This window comes from Strix aluco, chromosome 1, assembly GCF_031877795.1.
Source record: "Strix aluco isolate bStrAlu1 chromosome 1, bStrAlu1.hap1, whole genome shotgun sequence".
NCBI classification, from domain to species: domain Eukaryota; kingdom Metazoa; phylum Chordata; class Aves; order Strigiformes; family Strigidae; genus Strix; species Strix aluco.
In genome coordinates this window covers 127,402,093-127,425,462 of record NC_133931.1, presented here as the reverse complement: position 1 = coordinate 127,425,462, position 23,370 = coordinate 127,402,093, and the positions used below count along the sequence as shown (strand labels likewise).

General features: G+C 34.9%; 1 protein-coding gene across 6 annotated transcripts in view; it reads left to right on the top strand.

Annotated features, from left to right (window-relative positions):
• LOC141927721 (ATP-dependent translocase ABCB1-like) overlaps positions 1 to 22,957 on the top strand; it is a 61,544-nt gene extending 38,587 nt beyond the window's left edge. For 5 of the 6 annotated variants that reach the window (XM_074834988.1, XM_074834973.1, XM_074834981.1 and 2 more), the window contains 12 exons: positions 452 to 598; positions 919 to 1,023; positions 2,976 to 3,053; positions 4,620 to 4,703; positions 5,688 to 5,891; positions 11,238 to 11,338; positions 13,131 to 13,271; positions 15,362 to 15,518; positions 15,983 to 16,180; positions 18,369 to 18,575; positions 20,143 to 20,289; positions 21,613 to 22,957. In XM_074834988.1, the coding sequence (XP_074691089.1) occupies positions 452 to 598; positions 919 to 1,023; positions 2,976 to 3,053; positions 4,620 to 4,703; positions 5,688 to 5,891; positions 11,238 to 11,338; positions 13,131 to 13,271; positions 15,362 to 15,518; positions 15,983 to 16,180; positions 18,369 to 18,575; positions 20,143 to 20,289; positions 21,613 to 21,819 (1,776 nt within the window). In that variant the 3' untranslated portion in view covers positions 21,820 to 22,957. Of the gene's footprint in view, positions 1 to 451; positions 599 to 918; positions 1,024 to 2,975; positions 3,054 to 4,619; positions 4,704 to 5,687; positions 5,892 to 6,318; positions 6,454 to 11,237; positions 11,339 to 13,130; positions 13,272 to 15,361; positions 15,519 to 15,982; positions 16,181 to 18,368; positions 18,576 to 20,142; positions 20,290 to 21,612 lie in introns of those variants that run through there. The other variant, XM_074835013.1, reaches the window with a different exon arrangement.
• Positions 22,958 to 23,370: the final 413 nt, after the last annotated feature.

The following is a 23,370-nucleotide window of genomic DNA, read 5'->3' as shown; positions in this document are numbered from 1 at the left end:
GCCCGACATACAACTCTTACAACAAACCTTACAAACAAAGCATACAACAAATGTGATTGTATTCATATTTGCAGCAAATACCTTGCTGTTATAAAATGCTTAATGAACAATTACCTGAATTAATCTAGTCATGGATTATACACAGCAATATGCTCAGAATGAATAGTTTGGTCACCATTGACCAATACCAAGAGTATTGATCAATGCAAATGTTATAGATAAACTAAAATATTATTACAATATCTGTAGATATCTAACAGCTCTTTCTTCCTTGTATTAAAATAATAAAAAGAAATGTGCCATCAGGTAATTATTCATGTTATTAAAAAGTATACATTTTTACTTCCCCTGAGTAGATTCTGGGAATAAGAAACTGACTATTAATCTCTCTTTTTCTCTGTATTTCTCCAAATACGTACATGTTTGTCCTAACATAATTCCCATTTTTTAGGATGAAGAATTACCTCCAGCTTCATTTCTGAAAATTCTGAAGTTGAACAAAACTGAATGGCCATACTTTGTAACAGGAACTTTATGTGCAATTATCAATGGAGCTTTACAACCCGCATTTTCAATCATATTTTCGGAAATTATAGGGGTAAGTTTGAATAAAATAGGCAAAAAACTATAAAGCCCACAAAATTTATTTCTAATAAGACTGGGTCTTAAACAGTCACTGTGTAATGAAGCCAAGTAGTGGATGAAGCTGAAGAAATCTGAAGAATTATGTTAAATTTACAAAATCCTAAAAATCTTGCTACAACCTGAAATTTCCTTGTTATACTTATAATAATTTGTAACATACGCTTAAATTTTATATGGATGCAAGTAACTTCCAAACATAGTTATTGAGAAAGATGGGAGTATTTTAGATTATTAGTTGATTAAAAAGATGTTGTTTTAAATATTATTTTATAGATTTTTTCAGAAACTGACAAGACCATTTTAAGAGAAAAGAGCAACTTATATTCAGTGCTGTTTTTAGTACTTGGGATCATTTCCTTTTTTACTTTCTTTTTTCAGGTATGTTTTCTTATTTTAGCTTTATTATAACTGTTCATCATGTTTAAGAAACTAAATCTGAAATATATTAAAAATTTGTGTCTTCTTAATACATGTCTCCAACTCAAACCAGAACTTGCATTTATGGTTCTAGATGTGCCTTGTACTGAATTGAATCTTTTTTGACCTAGGGCTTCTCATGTGTTAGAGACCATCCAACCTATTCTGATCTCTTAACTTCAGAAATTCTCCTCTTCTTCAGCAGTCAAACACATCTCAGCATGAGACTTGGGATTCTCTCACTCTTTCTTCCATTGCCATCTAACAGTCAACCCCTCCAGCCTTTACACTATACCACTCCCTTTTCACTCTCAAGCCCTCCTATTTGAATCTGTTAGTAATTGCAAATATACCAATCTCCTGCCTTAGCTGTCCTATTTTTTACTCCCCAGCCCCTTCCCCATTCAAGTCTTACCTTATGTGAACCCTTCCAAAGATTTCCAGGCCCAGTTCATCAAGTAACACCCATCATGCTGATATTCAGCTTCTCCTGCTTAAATACTAATGGATGAACAGTAATACCTTATCCCCTGCTCTCACTTATCTCTATAGACATCTCAACTTTTTTAAAAAAAGTATTTTACCATGATTCTTCTATGTATCTAACTGCTACAACAGTGCCACAACAAAAAAAAAAAAAAAAAAAAAAAAAAAGTAGTAACCATACAGGTGCAAACTTTGGCATTTAAATATTTTCATATATAGTCTACTTTATAATTTCTGAATATGTTTGTATAGTTTTATCCATTAAATGAGCCTACACAGTGAAATAATTAAGTGCACTTGGGACAGCAGCATAAACAATCTCTTGCAAAAACCTCCTGGTTTATTTATGGAATTGTCTTGTTGCACATGCATGCAAGAAGGCCTTGAGTATAGAAGACTGAGTTGTAGATGGCCATGACAGGTTTGCTCAATTTATAAATGTTCCTGTAATGTTTTAAATATGAATGGAAAGCGTTCACTGAGATGTAACACCCCCAGATTGGTGAGAATGAAAAAAATTTAAAACATTCTATAATCTCTTTATATAGTGCCCATTCTCTGATGTTCTTTTGTGGGTTTTTTTTTCTAAGTCACGTATCTGTGCAAATTTATTGACAGTATAGAAGCACAGCAAATATAATGATCAAAATTACCTGAGAAATATTTGCTGATTGGAATATACCATAATAATTTTTCTTAGTAGCACATAGCACAGTTGCATCTGTGGCTTGTATTTTAAGACTATTTAATTTCACAGATGTAGATTCCAAGCAATTTATATTTGTAATCACATAAAGGTGGTAGTGAGCTAAACGAGCTAATTATAAACGCTGATGTCATACTAAAATGTAGGAAGAGTGTATCTTCCCAAAATTTTAACCAGCATATTCCTTTTTGTAACTTGTTATATTGATTCCTATATCTGGCTAAAAATGTGTTCAAGTCATTATAAAATATCACTTATGTGTTACTGCTGATAGGTATGTCAGGTTGTGTTAGGATCCCAGAGAAGAAATCTTCATTCCATTGGAGTCAATGGGAAATTTGCGTTTGACTTCAATGAACCCGAATTGCCTTGTGAAGTCTTTAACTTAAAATGAATGGCCTAAAAGACACTTCTTTATATCTGACTTAGATCAACTCAGGTAAAAATTAAGTCAAAGGATTGATTAGTGATCTTTTCCGTGAAGCAGTGCTGGGAAATATTGCTATGCTCTATATTTTTTTTTGAGAAATAATATTTGAATGCCTGTACAGTGAACTTACTAGAATTTATGAATATTAAACTTTTTTTTACATTTGCTTTGTGCATTCAGGACTGCAATATTTTATACTTTGACATTGTAGAGACAATGTATCTAAAATATTTATTGAATAAACACAAACAATATAATAGTATGCTAAGCATTGTACCTTTTCTCAAACAGGGTTTCACATTTGGCAAAGCTGGAGAAATTCTTACAATGAGGCTTCGATTCATGGCATTTAAAGCAATGCTTAGACAGGTAAAGATAATAAATATATTAAAGGTAATAAACAAAGATTTCCAGGGTTTTAAAAAGAACTAGTTGTATAGATATCATAAAATAACTGTATTCTACATTATTCTATTATATTATGCGTGGTCTACAGAGAATATTCTTTAAATCAGTATAGCAACCAGTTTGGTTAGTTACATGTGGTTAAGCAAAGTATCCTTAGAGGGAGAGTCTTAAATCAATACAAGTACAAGAGCTTTTTATGTACTTCTTGCAAGGACTTAGATTTACAGCCAAGTTACTATGGTCTGACAAGTTGATGTGCACCAACAGTATACCTTTAAGTGTTCATTTGCCTGCTTTGCTTTCTTGGTGCCCTTTCTCTCCTAAAAAAATGCAATGCAGCTTACATTGTAACTCTACAAATACCTGATTTAAGTTGTAATACGTACAGATATATTTTTATTTATTTCTTGAAGGTCTCTTTGAAAGAATTCTCAAATCTATATTTGTTGTTTGTTAATACAATAGTAAAATTGTATACTTGAATCTAAACTATCAGAGAATTAAAATAAAAATATTTCATAGTGTTTTTAAGTAATTCATGTAGTTATCTAAATTGGCCTTAATCTTGCATGATTTTTGGATCAGTATTTTAGATTTTCAAATATACAATATAATATTTCTGGGGGTTTATGTCTTACACATAAAGCTACATGTAGGCACAGAATTTGATTCATGTGAACATGACTATTCGCAATGCAGACAGAAGGCTGTTGTAGTCTGAAAAACTTTGATTTATATATCAGCCCCACTGAAAACCTAATGAAAGAGTTCAAGCTTACAATTGAGTCTTGAGGTCACAAATGACTGTACTACATCACCAGGTCTTCATTCAATGCATATCACACGTGAAAGTTTAAATCAGATGTTCAGTCGCATGGTGAATAAATTATAAGCTGTGTACCTGACCCCAACAATTAACTTTGATCAGGTAGACTAGTTTATTTTGTGTGGTGGGTTTTTTTTTTTTGTCTCATAGCTTCAAAATAGTTTGTGTAGTTGAGAACGGTCAGTGTTAGGGTAATGGTTGGACTAGATGATCTTCAAGGTCTTTTCCAACCTAGATGATTCTGTGATTCTGTGAAAATAAGCCTCTTCAATCTGTGGAGAAACAAAGCAATGAATTGGGAATTTTTTACCTTGAAAATGCTTTACACTTAATTCATCCCCAAACAGTTTTGCAATTGTGAAGGAGTGTGATTGAAGAGTCATCTCCTCCAAGCAGATGCGGTTTCAGCAACGGTGGAGGAGGATAAATTTTGTGTTTGGGAATCTGTCAGGCTGCTCTCCTTCCTTCTCAGCAGTGACACTGTACACATCAGATCATCCACAAACATACACTTTTTTTCTAAAAATATTTATTGTGCAATGTAGAAATTAGACTTAATTAAATATGCAGAACTGATGCACTGGCTCATATACAATCTTCTGACACTGAGCTCAGTTATATGAAGTAGACCTCAGTTTTACTTGGCAGTTTATATGAAATGTCCAAAAAAATGGTCCTAAGAAAAATGTTTCTTATTGTAGGACATGGGGTGGTTTGATAATTCTAAAAATAGCACTGGAGCATTAACTACAAGACTTGCTAATGATGCCTCACAAGTGAAAGGAGTAAGTAAAACTTTGGTTTGGAATTTTTCATATTTGGTTTACTATGTAGTAAAGTTGAAGCTTGAGTTGACTGGTTGGATAACAGTCTTGACTTTGACAACTAAAATTTAGTATGAAATGATAACTGGTATAGAATGTACTAATGTGTTTTATAACAATGATGGTAATATAAGTTTACAAAATAATTTCCAAGTAAACCTTTTTCTAACTTCACTTTTGTGCTATATTGTGATCTTCATTATTACACAAATTAATTGGGAATCTCTTTATCTAAGAAGTCTGTTTAGAGATATCTTATTTACCTAAAGATATGCATCTAAATTTGTTCAGTTTATGACCTCCTACTATTTTTTTTATTGTACAGATTCCTTATATGAAAAAAGTTAGACATAGTAGCAATAGACTTCCTTTTTTCTTGTTATTTTTGGAGATTCTTTAGAAGTAATTTGTGGACTTTGAAGGGTCTGTAATATTAGGCTAAAGAGCACTTAATGTAATTATTCATGTATGCTTAAATAAATTTTTACTGCTACATGAAGTTATGTGATTTTTTTCCTGAATGGAGTAGTCCTATAGTATCTTTTGCTTTATTTCCATAGTAGAAGTTAAACATTTAATTTTTTTTCTTCATTGGGCTCTGTGTGATGACTTATAAAGCCAGCTGCATGATCTACAAAATGTGACAGGTTTTAATTTTTAGCTGTAAATGTAAATATGTGATAAGGTTAAAGTCTGTTCAGCTTCAAGAGCAGAATTTAGAAACTGCAGTACAAATTTAAGTAGTCAGAATACGGGGACAGAAGAATTAAATGTGATAAATAATTTTTACAAAATCGTTTAAGAAACTCCCATTTTGAAAAATAGAAAAACTGAGTTAAGACTTTCTAAACAGTGTTTTGAGAATTGGGAATATTACAGATGAAAATGCTCGCCTTATTTAAGATGCAGTTACTTTAGCAAGAAATGTCTTTTTAATTCCTCCAGGCAACTGGTGTCAGACTGGCATTAATTTCCCAAAACATTGCTAACCTGGGGACTGGAATTATTATATCATTAATTTATGGCTGGCAGCTGACACTTCTACTTTTAGCTGTTGTGCCAATCATTGCAGTGGCAGGCATGATTGAAATGAAGATGTTGGCTGGGCATGCTAAAAAAGATAAAGAAGAGCTGGAAGCTGCAGGAAAGGTGGGTCTAGAGAATTGTATCTATTTCTGTGTAATGTATACAGTCATGTTTACCAAAGCTTTGTTGATGGATGTGTTACTTCCAAATACAGAACATATCATAATATGTAACTTCCAGAGACAGCCAGACTCTATGTAGTTACACTAATACACCTACAGAGCATAACACTTCTTCAATAATAATTGAAGACTTCTGTTATTAACCAATATTTATTTTTTATAATTGTTAAACCCTGGAATGTGCTAAGCACTACTCAGGCACATTCTTTTCTCCCTGTTCTGATCATCTCTATTTTCCTTATTTTGCAAACCTTTTAATTTTGACATTCTCTTTTTTTCTTTTCTGTCATCCCTTTTTGGTCTGCCATCTATCTTACATATATTATACTGCTCTTTTTTTTTCTCTTTCATCTTATTAATATTTGCAGGGATAATAGGTATATATCCACTGGTTTCTGAGTCTATTTGCCATTCCTTTATTTCTTGAGTGGAAGAAAAAGATGAGAACTGAAAAGCAAGAAGGCTAGACTCTTGTTTAAGAAATTAGATGAAGGCATTTAATGTCACTTCATTCCAAAAATCCTTTTGGGACAGAACAACTATTTCATCACTTCCCAGATATTGCTTTCTTCAAGGTAAAACTTTTCTAAAATCCCTTCCTATGTCCTACTGTTTTTAAAAGTTGTTGAGAAAAGAATAATTTATGTAAGGCCATGTGCATAAGGAATGGTATTAATCTTGAGATTTGGTGTTTAAATGTATGTATCGGCATATGTGCTAGCAGTCTAATGTCCCCTTATAGTTACTGGAGATGCCATAGCATCTGGGTGGCCTCCAGCTGTCATTTAAGAAGAGTATGGGTCTACTCTATGTTCTGTGTCGTATCTGCTGTGCCTTACCCAAATGTTTTGAGTACCCTAGAGCATCTCCAATAGCACAAGCTACCTGGATGTGGGCAACTGAGTTAGAGTCCTTCCCGCTCCACTCCTGGAAAAAGAGACTAAGTAGGCACATAATGCCTAAGCAGCTGAATTGCTTTCTAGTTCTGCTGACTACACTTGTAGTTTAGACACCTAAATTCAGTTGTCTTAATCTGGATCTGTTATCCACCCCACACCCCAGTAACTCTTATTTACTAAATAGGTTTTATTTCCTTCCATCATGTTTGTAGATAAAGTTGCTGGAAAACATTTTTGTCCCTCCAAGTCCACAGGAAATTGTGCATAATGATCTTTCCATGGGCTTTTTTGTACAAGCCAAAGGACGCATTTCCTTTCCTTTCAACTGACTACATTTCTTCTGCTTCTTCTTTCTAATGGTTGAACATTTATTTCATATTGTTTTGCTGTAAGATATAACAGAAAAAAGTTAAAAATTCTTGGAATAGGCACTAGAGACTTTCTTAATGCATCAGATTGTGAAGAATTAGCACAGGTGTTACAAAAATTTATGATTTTTTTTTTTAAAAGCTTGAGAAAATACTTTCTTTTCTTAGCAATATATGAATTTCCCCTTTCAAGGCCACCTAAGAGAGCACTAGACTACAGGTATTTTATTCAATTACCAATTTTTTAAAAATCAGTTTTCTTCAGTGAAAATGGGGTTCTACCTGGAAAGTTTGCCTTCTGCAAAGGGTTGCTGAACTTATGTTTCTGACAAAAGAAGATGACTACTCCTTTGAGTATTGGTGAGACAATGTAACTAAGAAGAATAAAATCTATTTAGTGTCTTTGTTATCATTAACATTGTGTATGACGTTCAAATCAATGAATTAGTCAATAATGTGTAAATTTTCAAACAGTGGCACAAGCATTACTGAGGCTAGAAGATAATTATATCCCTATATTTTAGAACAAAGATAACAGTACTACAGTTTAAAAATCTTTGGTAACAGTTGATGAAGAGAAGTGTTTTCAGGTCTATGGTTTAGATAACTTAGATAAAAATAGATAAACATAGTGGGGTATGGAAGTTATTTTCTGTTTTAAACTGTAGGCATTTGAACTGTATGGTGAATTGCCATCACTCTAGCGTCCTATAAAGACATAATATACAGAAACACTTTTCAGAACAGAATTTCATTCTGTTCACAGAATCAAAATCATAGAATTACTTGCATTGAAAGGTACCCATAAGGATCATGGAGTCCAACTCGCTGCTTCTCGCACGACTACCTGAAACTAATCCATATAACTAAGCATGTTGTCTAGACACTGCTTGAATTCTGCCAGGCTTGGTGCCTTGACCATCTCCCTGAGGAGCCTGTTCCAGTGACCAGCCACCCTTTCTGAAAAATCTTTCCCTAATCTCCGATCTGAACTTCCCCTGACGCAGCTTCTTTCCATTTCCTCTTGTCCTGTCGCTTGGTCACAAGAGAGAGGAGATCAGCAGCTGCCCCTCTGCTGTACCCCTTGAGGAAGTTGTAGATTGTGATGAGGTCACCCCTCAGCCTTCTCTTCTCTAAGCTGAACAAGCCAAGTGACCTTAGTTGCTCCTCATAATCCTGCCCTCAAGACCATCTTGGTCACCCTCCTCTGGACACACTCTAATATTTCAATGTCCTTCTTATATTGAGGTGCCCAAAACTGCACACAGTACTCAAGGTGGGGCCACAGCAGTGCAGTGTAGAGTGGGACAATCACCTCCTTCAACCACCTAGCTATGCTGTGCTTGATGCACTCCAGGACATGATTGGCCCTTTTGGCTGCCAGGGCACACAATTGACTTGCCATCAACCCAAACCTCCAGATCTCTTTTTGTGGGCTGCTTTCCAGACTCTTATCGCCTAATCTGTATGTATAACCAGGATTACTCTCTCCCAGGTGCAGAATCTGGCTCTTGTTCTTCTTAAATTTCATATGATTGGTGATTGCCCAGCTCTCTAGTCTATCCAGATCTCTCTGTAAGGCCTTTCTACCCTCAAGGGAGTCCACAGCTCCTCCTAATTTAGCATCATCGCCAAATTTACTTAGTGTACATTCAACTCCTGCATCCAGATCATTTATAAAAACATTAAAGAGTACTGGCCCTAAAACTGAGCCCTGTGGAACCCCACTAGTAACTGGCCACCAGCCTGAATGTAGATCCATCTACTGCAACACTTTGAGCCCTACCTGCCAGTCAATTATTCACCCAACATATTATGACCTTGTCTAGGTGTATGTTGGACATTTTGTCCAGAAGGGTAGTGCAAGAGACAGTGTCAAAAGCTTTGCTAAAATAAAAAACCACACGTATACTGGTTTCCGTTGGTCAACTAGGCAGGTGACCTTGTCATAAAAGGAAATTAAGTTAGTTAAGCAGGACTTTCCCCTTGTGAACCTCTGCTGGCAATGACCAATGACTGCATTTCCTCTCGAGGTTTTTCAATAACTCCCAGAATAAACTTCTCCATGATTTTACCAGGCACTGAAGTGACACTGACAGGCCTGTTGTAGTACAATAACTTAATTAAAAGTGCCCATGTACTTTTCATGAACCCTGAAGCTTCTCTCCTGCTTTTTGTGAAAGTGCTCAGTTCAGAAAGCTTTGTGCAGAACAGGGACTTTGCTGACTACTAGACACAAGCTGGAAACAGGGAGTTCAAGGAACTAGGTCCAGAGAAGCACAGTGTTCCAAAGCACTGTTTCTCAGAGCTTTATGGAAAATATGAGCCATGTAATACCCCAAATGCAGTAACAATATTATGTAAAATATATGCATATCTAGTCTATGCTTTCTAAAATTAAAATATAAAATGATGTTAAGATTGAACTTTTATAAGTTTTAGGATGTTAAAAAACATCATCAGTCTCTTGTGAAAAAAACCACCTCTCCTCTCCCCAGCTTCAAATGTTTAGATGCAAAGAATCAGTGGCCTCACCACACCTGTAGGGAAAACCCAAGAACAAATAGAAACAGTGCTGAAAAAACACCATCACTATGTAAAGCCCTTCTTTTATAATCTAAATTTGCTTGAACATAAATATGCAAGCAGATATACCTGTTTTCTCACCTTTCTCTGGGCAGACACCATCTAATGGTTAGCTTCAGATTTATACCATGAGTTATCTACAGTAATGTGATCTTGTACCCCAGGGCCAGTTCTGGTTATTAAGGTGAATCTTGATATACTTTCCTTTGGTTATGTTTTCCCTTGACCATGCTTTATGGTCTTTCTTAGACTAAAATCATAAAGCATGAAAAGTATATTTCAGCAAAATATCATAAAGCCTTGAGGGTCTTCTGTAGACAAGTTCTACAGAAGTCTAGCTACATTACTGTTGGCATTGTCCATATCCATTTCCTGCTAAAGTATACTTTCTTGTACATACTGTTCTCTGACTTATAAATGGACTTATTATTGTGCATTTGTACAGTATCTATTTTCATAAGTGAGCTGTCCTGCTAAATACCCATCCTTAGAAATAAGACTGGTTAGCAACTGAATAGAGCCTAGATATAGGTGTTTAATACTATTTGAGATGCATTAGGAATTTGAAAACATCTATCCCTATGGAATTGTCAGGTATAATACAGTACACATGGGAATCCCTGCCCTGCCAGAACAACAGCAGTTGAGGCCAGCTGGAATACCTAACATACCACACACTGCACTGGGGGCAATGTGTAGGTCATGCCCTCAAGCCCAGTATTTCAACCAGAGTTGAATAGAGGAATGTATCACTAGTTCCGGTGTCTAAAGAGATGTGATTGTTCCAGGAGTCTTCTGTTGGCCATTTCTAAGCATCATCCTCTTCTACATGCATATGGACTGAATTGGCCATACAGGCTCCTAGCCTCACTGTGTGGTCATTGAGGAAGACTTTATGGGCACCTACATAGACTTAACAGACTACATAAAAGCCTTGAATCAGTTTCTCCCGTGTAGGCATACATCTACTGACTTCAAATATTGCTAGGTACTTTTGTGCATGCAAATGACTTAAGTCTAAAAAAGTCTGCAAGCTTAAAGAAGGTATTATTAGTCAGATCAAATATTTACTGCTGAGATCTAAGTTAGGCTCTAGGCACATAAGTAACCTGGTCATTTTGATTATAGCCCAAACTCCCTGGACTGGAAGTTGAATGCTAAATTGCCATTTTTCTTATTGAATATCTTCTCCATAATTGGTCTTATCTTTAATCATTAAAGAGGTCTTATCAAAAAATTCTGAGCATCACCAGAAAATCTCAGTCATAAAAACAAAAATGTAAAATGCTTACTTTTGATATCAAATGTCCATGATTTTAATAACAATTATAAAAAAATAAAATTATATTCTAGCAGACTCTTTTTATTAGTTTAGAATAAGGAATTGCAACATAATCTTAACTTTTGATTAAAACATTTGTGTTTCTATTGCAGGTTGCCACAGAAGCCATAGAAAATATTAGAACTGTTGTTAGTTTGACACGAGAAAGAAAATTTGAGTTGATGTACGAAGAACATTTGCAAGTACCATACAGGTATAATAAAAATAACTAAGCTAAAAAAATTACAAACATTTCCTTGGGCAAACATTGATTTTTTTGTTGTTAGTGTGTATGATTTAATGTATAATTTAACTACATCAGAATTAATGTAAATATTTTGCATATTTTTTATTAACAAATGCAATCATCAGACAACATTTTTGTTCTTTGATTTAATTAATTTTCTGTGATAATATTGGTATCTTCTATTGCAATGTCACTTGGTTTGGAAAAATGTTAGTTTTAAGTGAGCTTTGGAAGTCATCTAATCTAACCTCCCTCCTGAAGTGTTTCAGATATTTAATTAAAAACTTTTTAATGTAAATTGAATATTGCATTAAGCCCTTCTTGAAAGTATGAATAGGATTGAAAACATTTGAATAATTACTTATCAGTTTGTGACTGAAAAAAGATAAATCTGCCTGGACTAAATCAAAATTAAAAAGTCTTAAAGTGAAAAACTGAAAAGATGCTGTCAATTAAATTTTTGTTTGTTCTGGAATGAAATGTTTAATTTTCAGACATCCACAAGAAAAGTAAAGGAAATGATAGCATATGTACACAGATACAATGGGAGACAAGGAGGGGTGCTGCTAATACATCCACCATAATAATTGAGTGGTTAGAGCACAGTGCAGGACGTAAAAGATATCACTTAGATTTTTTTCTCAGGCTGCTAGGTTTTGAGTCCATATATCACAACTTTCAGTATAGTGCCTAACCATTCTCATGGTTGACATTGGTGGGATTGCTCCAAGACTTTCATCTTAATGCTGTTCTAGTATAAATAAGAACTTATTATCCTATGGGTCAATTTGTCTGGAAGAGATAGGACGTGTGTTTTTCAGTTAATGTTTCGGTTTATGTTAAGCCACTGATTAGGCAAAGAGTTTCTATTTTATAAAAATTGAGCTTAGGCTTTCTGTTATACTGGATTAATGCACAAATCAGCTATGTAAAAGAGAAGCCACAACAGCCTCTTAATCGAAAAAACCCACACTTGTGAACTTGGCTCCTGTTTGTTTTGGTTTGGGTTTTTTCCAGAAGGAACCATACAGTTGTGACTTAGTAATAGCATCAATAAAATGAAAATATTTTCTTTCTTTTATTCTGGTATCATTCATAGTTACAGAATATTTTCTCTCTGCCTTGCTTTTAGTTATAGGCATAGTTTTATCATCCCAAATCTAATTTCTGCATCATACTTGCAGGCTTGATCTTATTTGAGAGAGGAATTTTGACTGATTAAATTGAAAAGAAACAGATTCTAGAGTGTATAATATTGAACTCTTTAATATCTTTGTTATTTGGTTAACATAAAATTTCAAGAAAAAAATGACACAAAAATTTGGCTTTGGCTGAAGGTGAGCTAAAAGTTATGCTCCTTTTTTTTTTCCTCTTACGTGACAATTCCATAGTACAATTTTACAGTAATACAATTTCAAATGTGTTATTTGCATCTTCAAATTGGTAATAATGGACTGAACTGTAAAGTATTTTAACACTCAAACTATGAGATGCAACACAATAATTATACATAGCAGCTAAGGTGTCACCTTTTTCTGCACCCATATTCCAAGCAGTTCTTGGAAGTAAATACAATTCTGGAAAGAAAACTAACTTTCTCTTGGACACAGTCTAATAGAAGACAAGGGAATGTGTTGTTTAAGCATGAGTACACTTCCCATTCATAACAGTATAATCTGAAGTCAATGACTCGGTTTTTGCATACTAGGACTTAAGTATGATTGCACATTTTTATGAAAATATGCATTCTTTCTTACAGAAATTCTGTGAAGAAGGCACATATATTTGGATTTTGCTTTGCCCTTTCACAAGCAATGATGTTCTTTACCTATGCTGGCTGTTTCCGGTTTGGTGCCTATCTAGTGGTGAATGGACACATGGAGTATAAGAGTGTGTTTTTGTAAGTATCTCTTTTGCAATCTTTTTTCTGTTGGTCCAGACAATGGTCTTTGTTTACTGCTACAGATATCATGAATCCATTGTGTAAGCTATGAGAGAACAGGCAAATTTTTCTTCTGTACTTAAATATAATGAAAGCATATTACAAAGTAAATACTCTGGGTGACTACAGAGTCTGAGCTGTTCAGATAGGCCTGATTTTGGATTTCCTTTTCTGTATTTATTTGGCACTATTATGTTTTTCAGAGGTTGGAACAGTATCCTACTTACATCACTTTGTTTATTCTCACCAATCTTATTGTTCGTGCAGCTGTGAGGTCTTCTATACATTCTACAAAAAACATAGTTGTACCTGTTTATTGAAGCATAATAATACCGTAAAAATCTTTTTAAGAATAGGTCATCAGTGTCTTTGTTATTTCTATGTGAGGTTTGTTTGTTGAAATTTGAAATCTTCTCTAAAATACATGTTAAATAATTGGAGAACAGTATTCCATAAGGTAGATGCTGTTCACTATAAGGGAAGGATAACTAAATTATTTTAGAAGACATTCTGATAAGAAGCTTGTTCACTTTAATGACCCAATTTTGTGTAGGAAATGGAAGTATGAACCATGAATGTAAGAACAGTATGTAGAGTACTGTACATATGCATAGTCAGGTGGAGCATTTTATTTTTAATTTAGACAGGTACTGCCAGTAAAATATTATTCTAATTTGCAGTATTCTTAAAAGGTATATCCATTGCAATCTAAAATTATACAAGGAATAATACAATTATTTGTCTCTAAAGGCACTTTATAGGTTTTTAAGGACAGAAACTGTACACAAATTAAAGAAATAATTTTGAAATTATAGTTTATCCTTAGCTTCTTACTTTTATATTTTGGGTTTGTAATAGCCATTTATCCAATCATTTGCCATAATACCAAAGAGCCACTATCATAAACAAAGTCTCATTCTTCTAGATCATATATAAACTCAGAAGAAATATAATTTGTAATTTAAGAGGCAATAGCTCAATACAGGCCTATGGAAACAAGTGTGAAAAGAATGAGATTCTACCAGTATGGGTATCAGTGACCTCAATACCTAAGAAAAGCCCAATCATAACAATTTTTTGTTGGCAACTTGATTAAAGATAGTTAACACAGCTCATTTTGACTGGAAGATGTTGGAAAGTGTTTGCATCCCATCTGCTAGCTGAACATCTCTAGACAGCTGAGTGAGTGAACTTCCAGTGGTTCAGTTAGATTTGGAAGGGATTGACTGATCTAAAACTGTGTGAGTCCTCCTAGGCTGTTCAAATGTAGAATAAAACAGATTAGTTTATATAGCTTTGAGTATAAAAGATAAAAATTAATAGAAATTAATTTATTTTACTTTGCCTTAAAACAGGCTAAGAGGTCTCATATGTCAATTATCATTTCTCAGTGATGAATAATCCTATGTTGTGTGGCAGTAATTAATAGCTGAGGACAGCAGGTTCTTAAACCATTCTAATGTAGTTTGTAAAGATACATCTACATTCACCATAAAACAATAGACTAGTTTTCAATCTTTTTTTGGTTTTGTGAACCCTTCCATTTTTTTCCAGCAGAACTGTGAGAGCAAATTAGATCTTTATTGTCACCTTGTTACAGCCTTGATTTCTCATTTTCATTGATGCCTTAAAAATTAATCACTAACTCCCAGAGGTCATTGAACCATAGAGAGGAAACCACAGCAATAGTAGAACAAGAATAGAGTAACAGTTTTACCATCCATTGACCACCTTCCTCCTAGCCCCAGCTGAGACTTAATATAGTTAACCAGTATCAATAATTAAAAAAATTAGTTCTAATAAGTAACAAAAACATTGATTTTGGAATGGAGGCTTCTTTATCTCACTTCATTAAAGAGGATAAAAACAAATTTCTGAAGCTAAATGAGTAGTTAAAGCAATAATAGTTGGCTACTACTTTATCGTTTTTAAATTTAACCCCCTTTTTTCTCCAAGTAAAAGAAAGTTGACTGCAGCACCATTTCCATTGTCCTTTCCTTCATTGTCTATTTGTTGATTTTTTTTTTTTCCCCTGATTTCTTTTATAGAGTGTTTTCAGCTGTTGTATTCGGTGCAATGGCATTAGGACAAAGCAGCTCTTTTGCTCCAGACTATGCCAAAGCAAAGATATCAGCAGCCCACTTGTTTCTGCTGTTTGAAAGAGTACCCTCCATAGATAGTTACAGCGAGGAAGGAGAGAAGCCTGTAAGTAAGCCACGTGTAATGAGTGATATTATTTATTGATAATACGGACAGTAGCCTTCTCACTTCCTTCAAACCGATTTTTCCTCTCCATCTGGTTCCTTCCTTATCTAATATGTTCTTGAGACATATCCAAACACAGCGTGGACCAATTTCACTATTGTGAGTCCAGCCTTTGCCCACGCTGTCTAAAGGTTATTTGTTCTGAAAACCTAGTTAAGGTACAACTTGTGTGGAATTCAACCAGCAGAACTACGAGCATTTTCAAAATAGTTCAGTGCTGTACTTGGATGTTATAGCTTCACAAAAATTCAGACCATAGAGTTAAAGTCAACATTCCAGCAAATGCAAAACTCTATTGATATCTGTGGGGGTAAAAAAAAAAAAAAAAAAGACTTCTGCAATTATATTTGAATCATTTGTCAAATTGTCTTAAAGAGGTAACAGTGATACTATTTCAATTATAGGAAACATTTGGGGGAAGCATAACAGTCAAAGATGTGGCATTCAACTACCCAAACCGACCAGAGGTCAAAATCCTCCAAGGTTTGAATCTAAAAGTAGAAAAGGGACAAACTCTGGCTCTTGTTGGTAGCAGTGGCTGTGGAAAGAGCACTGTTGTTCAGCTGCTTGAGAGATTTTATGATCCACTTGATGGAGAAATGGTAAGTATTTTTGTAAGAATGTGTCAATATGTTAAGTGAGGGTGTGCTTATTGGGTTTTATGTGATGTGATAAAGTGTAATAGATATTTCTAGTTTTATTTTTTTAATATTTTAAAAGTTAAAGACAAGCAGTGGCTCATCAGGGTTCCTTATTTAAATGTGATGAATAATATAATGGAAAAAGTCCCAGTTTCCCACATTATAATGAATTAATGAAACAAGATCTGTGTGGTAAAAATATGCCTGATCCACAGCCTAATGATGGCTTTGAATTCAGAGCAAATTTCCTGAGGTTTTTATGTTAAGAACACTTTAAAAGTTATTAAATATACATATCTACTTCTGTATAATGTAGTAATAGAACATGCCATCTATGTTCTTTCCTAAAACAGTGAACATTAACAAAAATAATTTTTATCATAATTTTTACTTGTCAGAAACATCTTTCAGAGTATGGCCACTTATCAAGCAATAGATTGTAAATACTTTTAGTAATTTTTGTTTAAAATACATCTAGGATTTCCCACACTACTTATTCAGCAACCTAACATATTATTTTCACATAATGGCATTGTTTATTGCTATTTTCTCTTGGATGTAAATGTGCTCAGAGATATTGTTTTAAAAAGAACACACACATTTTGGATTGGATTAGGTAAGAATGAGAAGGATTTCAGAACCTGTCTCTTCAGAGATACTCACAAAAGATAAGGTAGTACTTAAATAAGGCCTAGATGCAATGGGCAAGATTGTTTTGAGGTTGGAAATGCCAATACAGGTCCAGTGTAGCAAACTAGTGTGTAGAAAGAAGCAGCATAGGTGCCCCAACCTTGGATCCTTAAATAATCAACAATGGTTTACTGAAGGGAAAAGCACAGACCTCTGGCATAGAAACCACAAAAGTGGTGGACTAATTCACAAGCTGAGTTGCACTGTGAACTGAGTGAAAAGAGCGTATGCTTAAAAGCTCTAATTGTCTGAAAAACAGCTGTTCATAACAGTGAGCATTATGATAGTCTGGTGAAGAGAGTAACTATGCCTAGAAGTTGTGCTATTTGTTATGTTGGATCCAAAATTCATAATAACTGAGTTCTCTAGCTTCTTCAGTGATTTTTCACATCAAATAAGGAACAGGAAGCAGACCTTAGCAGCCTGCAAAGCCGTTGGAATTCTAAGGAAAAGAGATGGCAAATACTTATGTAGTTGAAATCAATTTCTCCTTTCCAGCTTTTTTTTTTTTTTTCCCCCTTTACATCTACAGATGTAGAAATGCTGCCACTGATTTCAGTGGATTTTTAATCAGGTTCATTATGATCTCTTTCCTTTGAAAAACAATTATATTTGCTATGAATTGGCTGTTCTAGCACAAACTATGGAATTACTAGATTAAACATGTCCAGTAACCATGCTATGCAGGGGGTAGTTCTTTGATTATCCAGTTGATTATGTGACTCAACACAAAGCCTGAGCACTGTACTAGGTGATTCTAGTGGAGATGTAACAGCCCTCTTAATGTCCCGGTATATTTGTGTTCAAGTTGATATAACTTGTATAATTATGAAACTGATCTATCCAGAAAATTTTTTTCTGTTGTCTTTTATCTAATAGACAATGATAACAACTCAGTAGCCAAATCGAGCAGAAGTGTGACAGAGTTGCCAGTAAAGAAAACTGGCTGCAAATGACATCTTAAGGAATCCAGAAGTAAATTTGTCCATTGCCGGGCATTACATCACAATTAAACTTAAGATTGGATGCTTGGTTTATAAGTGTGTGAATGAATGAACCAAATTCTTCTTTTATTTTAATGGAATACTACTGCCAACCTGTTCCTTCAGTAGCGATATGCAAAATAGAGGAAGGTTTTCCCACCAAAGAAAGAAATGGAAGGACTTTACCTACAGTTCTTTGCAGTTGCCTCAACATATTCTATCTTCCACTGTCTTCAAAATCCGGATTAAATTTTGAAGCAAACAGAAGGACTGAGGCAGCAGAAGGAACTATGCTCGCTTTTATGTAATAGCCCTTACAAAATTTTGGAACATAGAGGGGAAGGGGTTATGTGAGCTTTCAATATGGATCTCTAAGGAAAGAACTGTAATTGCACAACTTCTGTGTATGAATTTACAGTAAGTCTCAACTACACATACAGCCATGTGACTGAAATTTAAAATGTTTGGTTTCTTAGCTTTTTGATGGCAAAAATGCAAAGACACTAAATATCCAGTGGCTGAGAGCTCAGATTGGTATCGTCTCACAAGAACCAATCCTGTTTGACTGCACTGTTGCTGAAAATATCGCATATGGAGATAACAGTCGGGAGGTGTCACATGAGGAAATTGTAAATGCAGCAAAAGAAGCCAATATTCATTCCTTCATTGACTCTCTGCCAGATGTAAGTTGTTCCTTTTCTTTCCTACTCAGAACAAGGGTGACTTACTGTGGCAGGGAAAGCTTGTGTCCATTTATGATTCCCTGGGGTACAATTCTCTGAAATGTAAATAGATCTGAAACTGATTTTTAAATCTTATCCTTTCTTAACTGTGTTTAACATATTTATTTTTACTCTGGGAGACTCCATTGTCAGATGGAGAGCTGAACATTTAGGAAATCAGGGAAGAAAATCCATAGTTATAACTAATTGAGAACTGGAAGTGTGGAGTGGGTTTTTTAAAGTGAGTTGAACATTTCTTTTTAAGGTCCTATTTATCTCAAGCATATGTAAAAGACTCTGCTAGACTGACAAGTTTCTTATGCATTTCTTTCAATTATACCTAGTCAGAATTTAAATTTCTATTATTCCTACAGTTCAAAAATTACTAAGAAAGTTTTTCATATATATATATTATAGACATAATAATGTAAGAATAAACATCTTGGGTTAGGTGGAAGGTCTGCCACACACAAAATCTTGTCCCAGGCAGTGACCAGTAAGACATATTTACAAATAAGTATTCAGAAAGACTAAACATCTAATCACATTTCCCATGAATTCTCATCTAACTTTGCATAATTTGTGACTTTGAAACTTCCTAAGATAGAAATCATATTTTATTATTTAGTTCTGTATGGATTTTTCTTCTTCGGATTTGACAAATCAATTTCTAACCTATGTCAACTTGTATGCAAAACTTCATGAAGCAAGGAGGTTACCAGCTTAGTTGTATGTTGTATATATCCAGCTTAATTTCAGGCTGTTAAACTGCTTTTTGCATTTCTTGAAAAAATACAAAGGCCAAAGCCCATGATTTTTGCAGATCATATTTAGTTTCTAATTACTTATAAAGATCTACTGTTTCCAAAACTTTGTAGAAAAATCTTGTGCTGTATAATGATGTCTCATAAAACTTTGGTGTTTTTTGCAACCAAATATGTAATACTTCAAAGACTACTGTGACCTACACCTGAGTTTGTCTGGAGATCTGACTGGTCTGCCTTAACTGATATAACTAAATTAAAAGCATAACTGTCCAAAACTGTAGTATAGATATTGATAAAGCATATAAATGTCTATGTCTATATATAAATACAGTATATAATTTGGCCTGAAACTGACACATCTTACATATTGCTATTTTTTTCTTCAGGATTAATAAATGTGGGTTAGAATAACTAATTGGTTAGGATGCTAGCATGGAATGTTTAAGGTCAGGGTTTGACCCCCAGTATTGTCATAGACTTCCACTGCGCTTTGATGTTCTATCTCCTGATTGAGAATAATGTTGCCTTCCAACATTAGAGGGGTTGTTGCTTTGATTTTATGACATGCTTGATGCTACAAAGAAGTCTCCTAGTGAAAGATCTATAGAACTGTGGCAGATAGGAATTCTGGTCATCTGTTTTCAGAGAGCTATTGGCATGGAATATGCAGTTTATGGATGGCTGGTATCAGGGTTGATATACTTAAACATACTTCAGAATCGGTTTGCATTCATAGTCTGAACTTAACATATTGTTTCTAGAAATACAATACCCGTGTAGGAGACAAGGGAACTCAGCTCTCTGGTGGTCAGAAACAACGTATTGCTATTGCCCGAGCTCTTGTACGTCAGCCCCAAATTCTGCTACTGGATGAAGCTACATCTGCCTTAGATACAGAAAGTGAAAAGGTAACTTGATTGTGAGCCAGTAGTCTGGAATCTAAATACATGTTTGTTTGTATTATGATTATTGTTTTCACTCCCACAGATTAAAACCCAGCACTGGAAATATGGTGGTTTATGCTAATTACATATTCATGCTAATACTAGACAAATATAAAGGTCTTACTCCTCCTTGCCCAAAAAAATATGAATGGAAGTTGCAATGAAGAAGGCATTTCTTTGCCTGGAATTCTTCAGGCTTCAATTGAATAAGTGCTATCAAGTGCTATGGACTAGGAGGCACAAACTTTAGAAGCTGAAAAGATTGAAGATACTGCCAGAGAACTTTTTTTCTGGGAAACTGTCAAATCTTGCTTTCCCCATTGCTCTTCAGTCCTTGCTATATGTTCATGGCTAATATACAAACATCCAGTGGAAAAATTGCTAGAACACTGCAATCTTGGTATAATAGAAGTACAATCTAACCATAGAAAATCAACACAGGTTCTGCAAAAATACTTACTATTAAAGAAGCAAATATAACATATTATAATCTGAAAAGCTCAAACCCTGTGGACTAATATCTGATCAATTCTAGGCATAAAAACATAAGGTTTGAGGGGAAAATGCCATTAAATAATTCCAGGATTTTTTGTTTTCTTAATTATGTGGTACTTCGGTACAGAAAGTTCATCTCTTATTTTATTCTGCATTAATAAACATAAGAAATAAAGGAATGCAGAGATTCTTATTAGTACTTTTCTGTCAGTGCTAGCTTTAAGAAAAACATGATTCATGAGAGCCCCTGCAAAATCATGAGAATGGTATGAAAGTAGTTGACCCAAGATTACTGACTTAACTCGGGTATATAATTAATTGAAGGTCTCTGGAGATCTTTAGTTAGACCTCCTCTCCAAACAAGGGCCAATACTGAATTCAAACTAGGTTGCTTAGTGCTGTGTCCAGTAGGGTCCTTGAAAATCTACAAGGACATTCAGCAAGCTCTCTTTTGTCCCTGTTCCAATGATTAATTATCCTTGGAGTGAATATTTTTCTTATATCCAGCCAGATCCTCCCCTGTTACAATTTATGACCATTTTCTCTTGTTCTCCTGCCATGTATCTCAGTAATGAGCCTGGTTCCATCTCATCCTTTTAGCTATCATGGCATCATCCTCTGTGACAGTTTTGACTCTTTGCCCACACAGGCTAATTCTAAAACAGGAAGCTAAAGCCACAGATATTCATTTTCCCTCACTGTCATATTACAGTTTACTTCACAGATGGCAACTGAGGTATATCTCACAACAACTGCCAGAATAGTTCACCTTTTGGTTTGTTCATTGCGCAGATTGTCCAGGAAGCGCTGGATAAAGCCAGAGAAGGTCGCACCTGCATCGTGATAGCTCACCGCCTCTCCACCATCCAAAATGCTGACAAGATTGCCGTGGTCCAGAACGGCAAGGTCGTAGAGCAAGGGACCCATCAGCAGCTCCTGGCTGAAAAAGGCATCTACTATTCTCTGGTCAATGTCCAAAGTGGGTCATGCAACATGTAAATTAAAGGCAGTACTCATCTCTGAATTGTCACTGTAATTATTTCAATACTGCTGTTTTTTTCACTGTAATTATATCAATATCAATAGTCAGTCTTGATACTTTTGGTTTTCTTCCTTCCTTTCATAACTCCTACGAAAACAAGAAATACTAAAGTAAATATGTACCAGTTTCTCACTACTAGTTTTCACTATTCAAACCACTCAACTATGTGGCCAAAGCAGAGGCTTATTGCACTCATAAAAGCAGAAGCATGTTAAGCCAATTGTAATTAATATTAGCTTGCTTTGAACGCTGTCAAAATCACACTAATCATCAGGCATGTGCGGTAAACAACCTGTAAACATTTTCATGCTCAGTAAAAATAGTGTTGCTATTGCCAGAAAGAAACCTGAAGCTTCATCCTCACCGTGCCTGTGTAAGTCAGTCTTGGCCTATTAGGCTTGTTACCAACTTGTTATGAGAACTTGCAGGTCAGATGGAACTTGATGCGAAGTGTCTTGTTATGATGTGGAGTTTTAGCCTGGAGTGACACCAAAGGTCTTGAAAATACGTGCGTATGTTGAAAACAAAAGTCCCAGAACTGTAAGTATCTCACTGATGGTCAGTTACTGATCATTGAAGAAGTGGAACCTTAAGAGCTGGGAAAAGACTTCTTTAAGTATAACACAGAAAAGAAGCAGCAGATAAGAAAAAACCCACAACTAACGGGCAAGGCAAGGCACCTGCTGCAGCCTGGGAAAGTAGTATCTGCAAGTGTCCCAAAGTCCTACATGTCAGAGGTCAAGGGCTAAGAAATCCCTACAGACTGCAATATTTTATAAAAAGTGAAAATCTTGAATTTAGGCTTGGAGGAGGTGGAAGGAAGGCATCCTTTTCAGTGTTAGCATCCTTCATTGAAGAGCTCTTGAACCTGATCACCCTGATGACTAAGACTCTCAAGGCCTGTAACCATCTGTGCTAATTACATGGCGTCAGATCTGTGGTACTGTATATTAGTTGCTAATTTAGGATGATTGTTAAGGACTAACTGCTTTGAATATGTAGTAATAGTGATTAATAATTATTAAGAACTAACTATTAGCAATGTATATTGTTATTGAATATCTGTGCAGTAAAGTTTTGTTTTTAAGTTTAAAACTGGCCTGATTAATCAGTCTTCCACACTTCCGTCATAGCAATGTCTGATTCTCTGAGATTTACGTATATGATCTGTCTTATCTACATGTAGATATTTATATACACACAACCCAACTGATAGGCAGTTCGGCTCATCAATGTACTAGTAATACTCTCAAGAATGTTGATTGATGCAGTCTTATTACATTCCTCTGGAATCACTTACCTGTTTTCTTTTATTCCTGTCTTAGATGGAAAAACAATTTGACTAGCGAATTTGTTTCCGATATATGTATTACTTAATACAGTAAGGTTCTTGTCCATGAGTAAGGTTATTAGTCTGTACTATAATATAAATAAGTTATACTTGCAATTGCAAGAATGGAATAGATATTCTTTAACATTATAGTCTGGAGATTCAAGTAAGAACATAC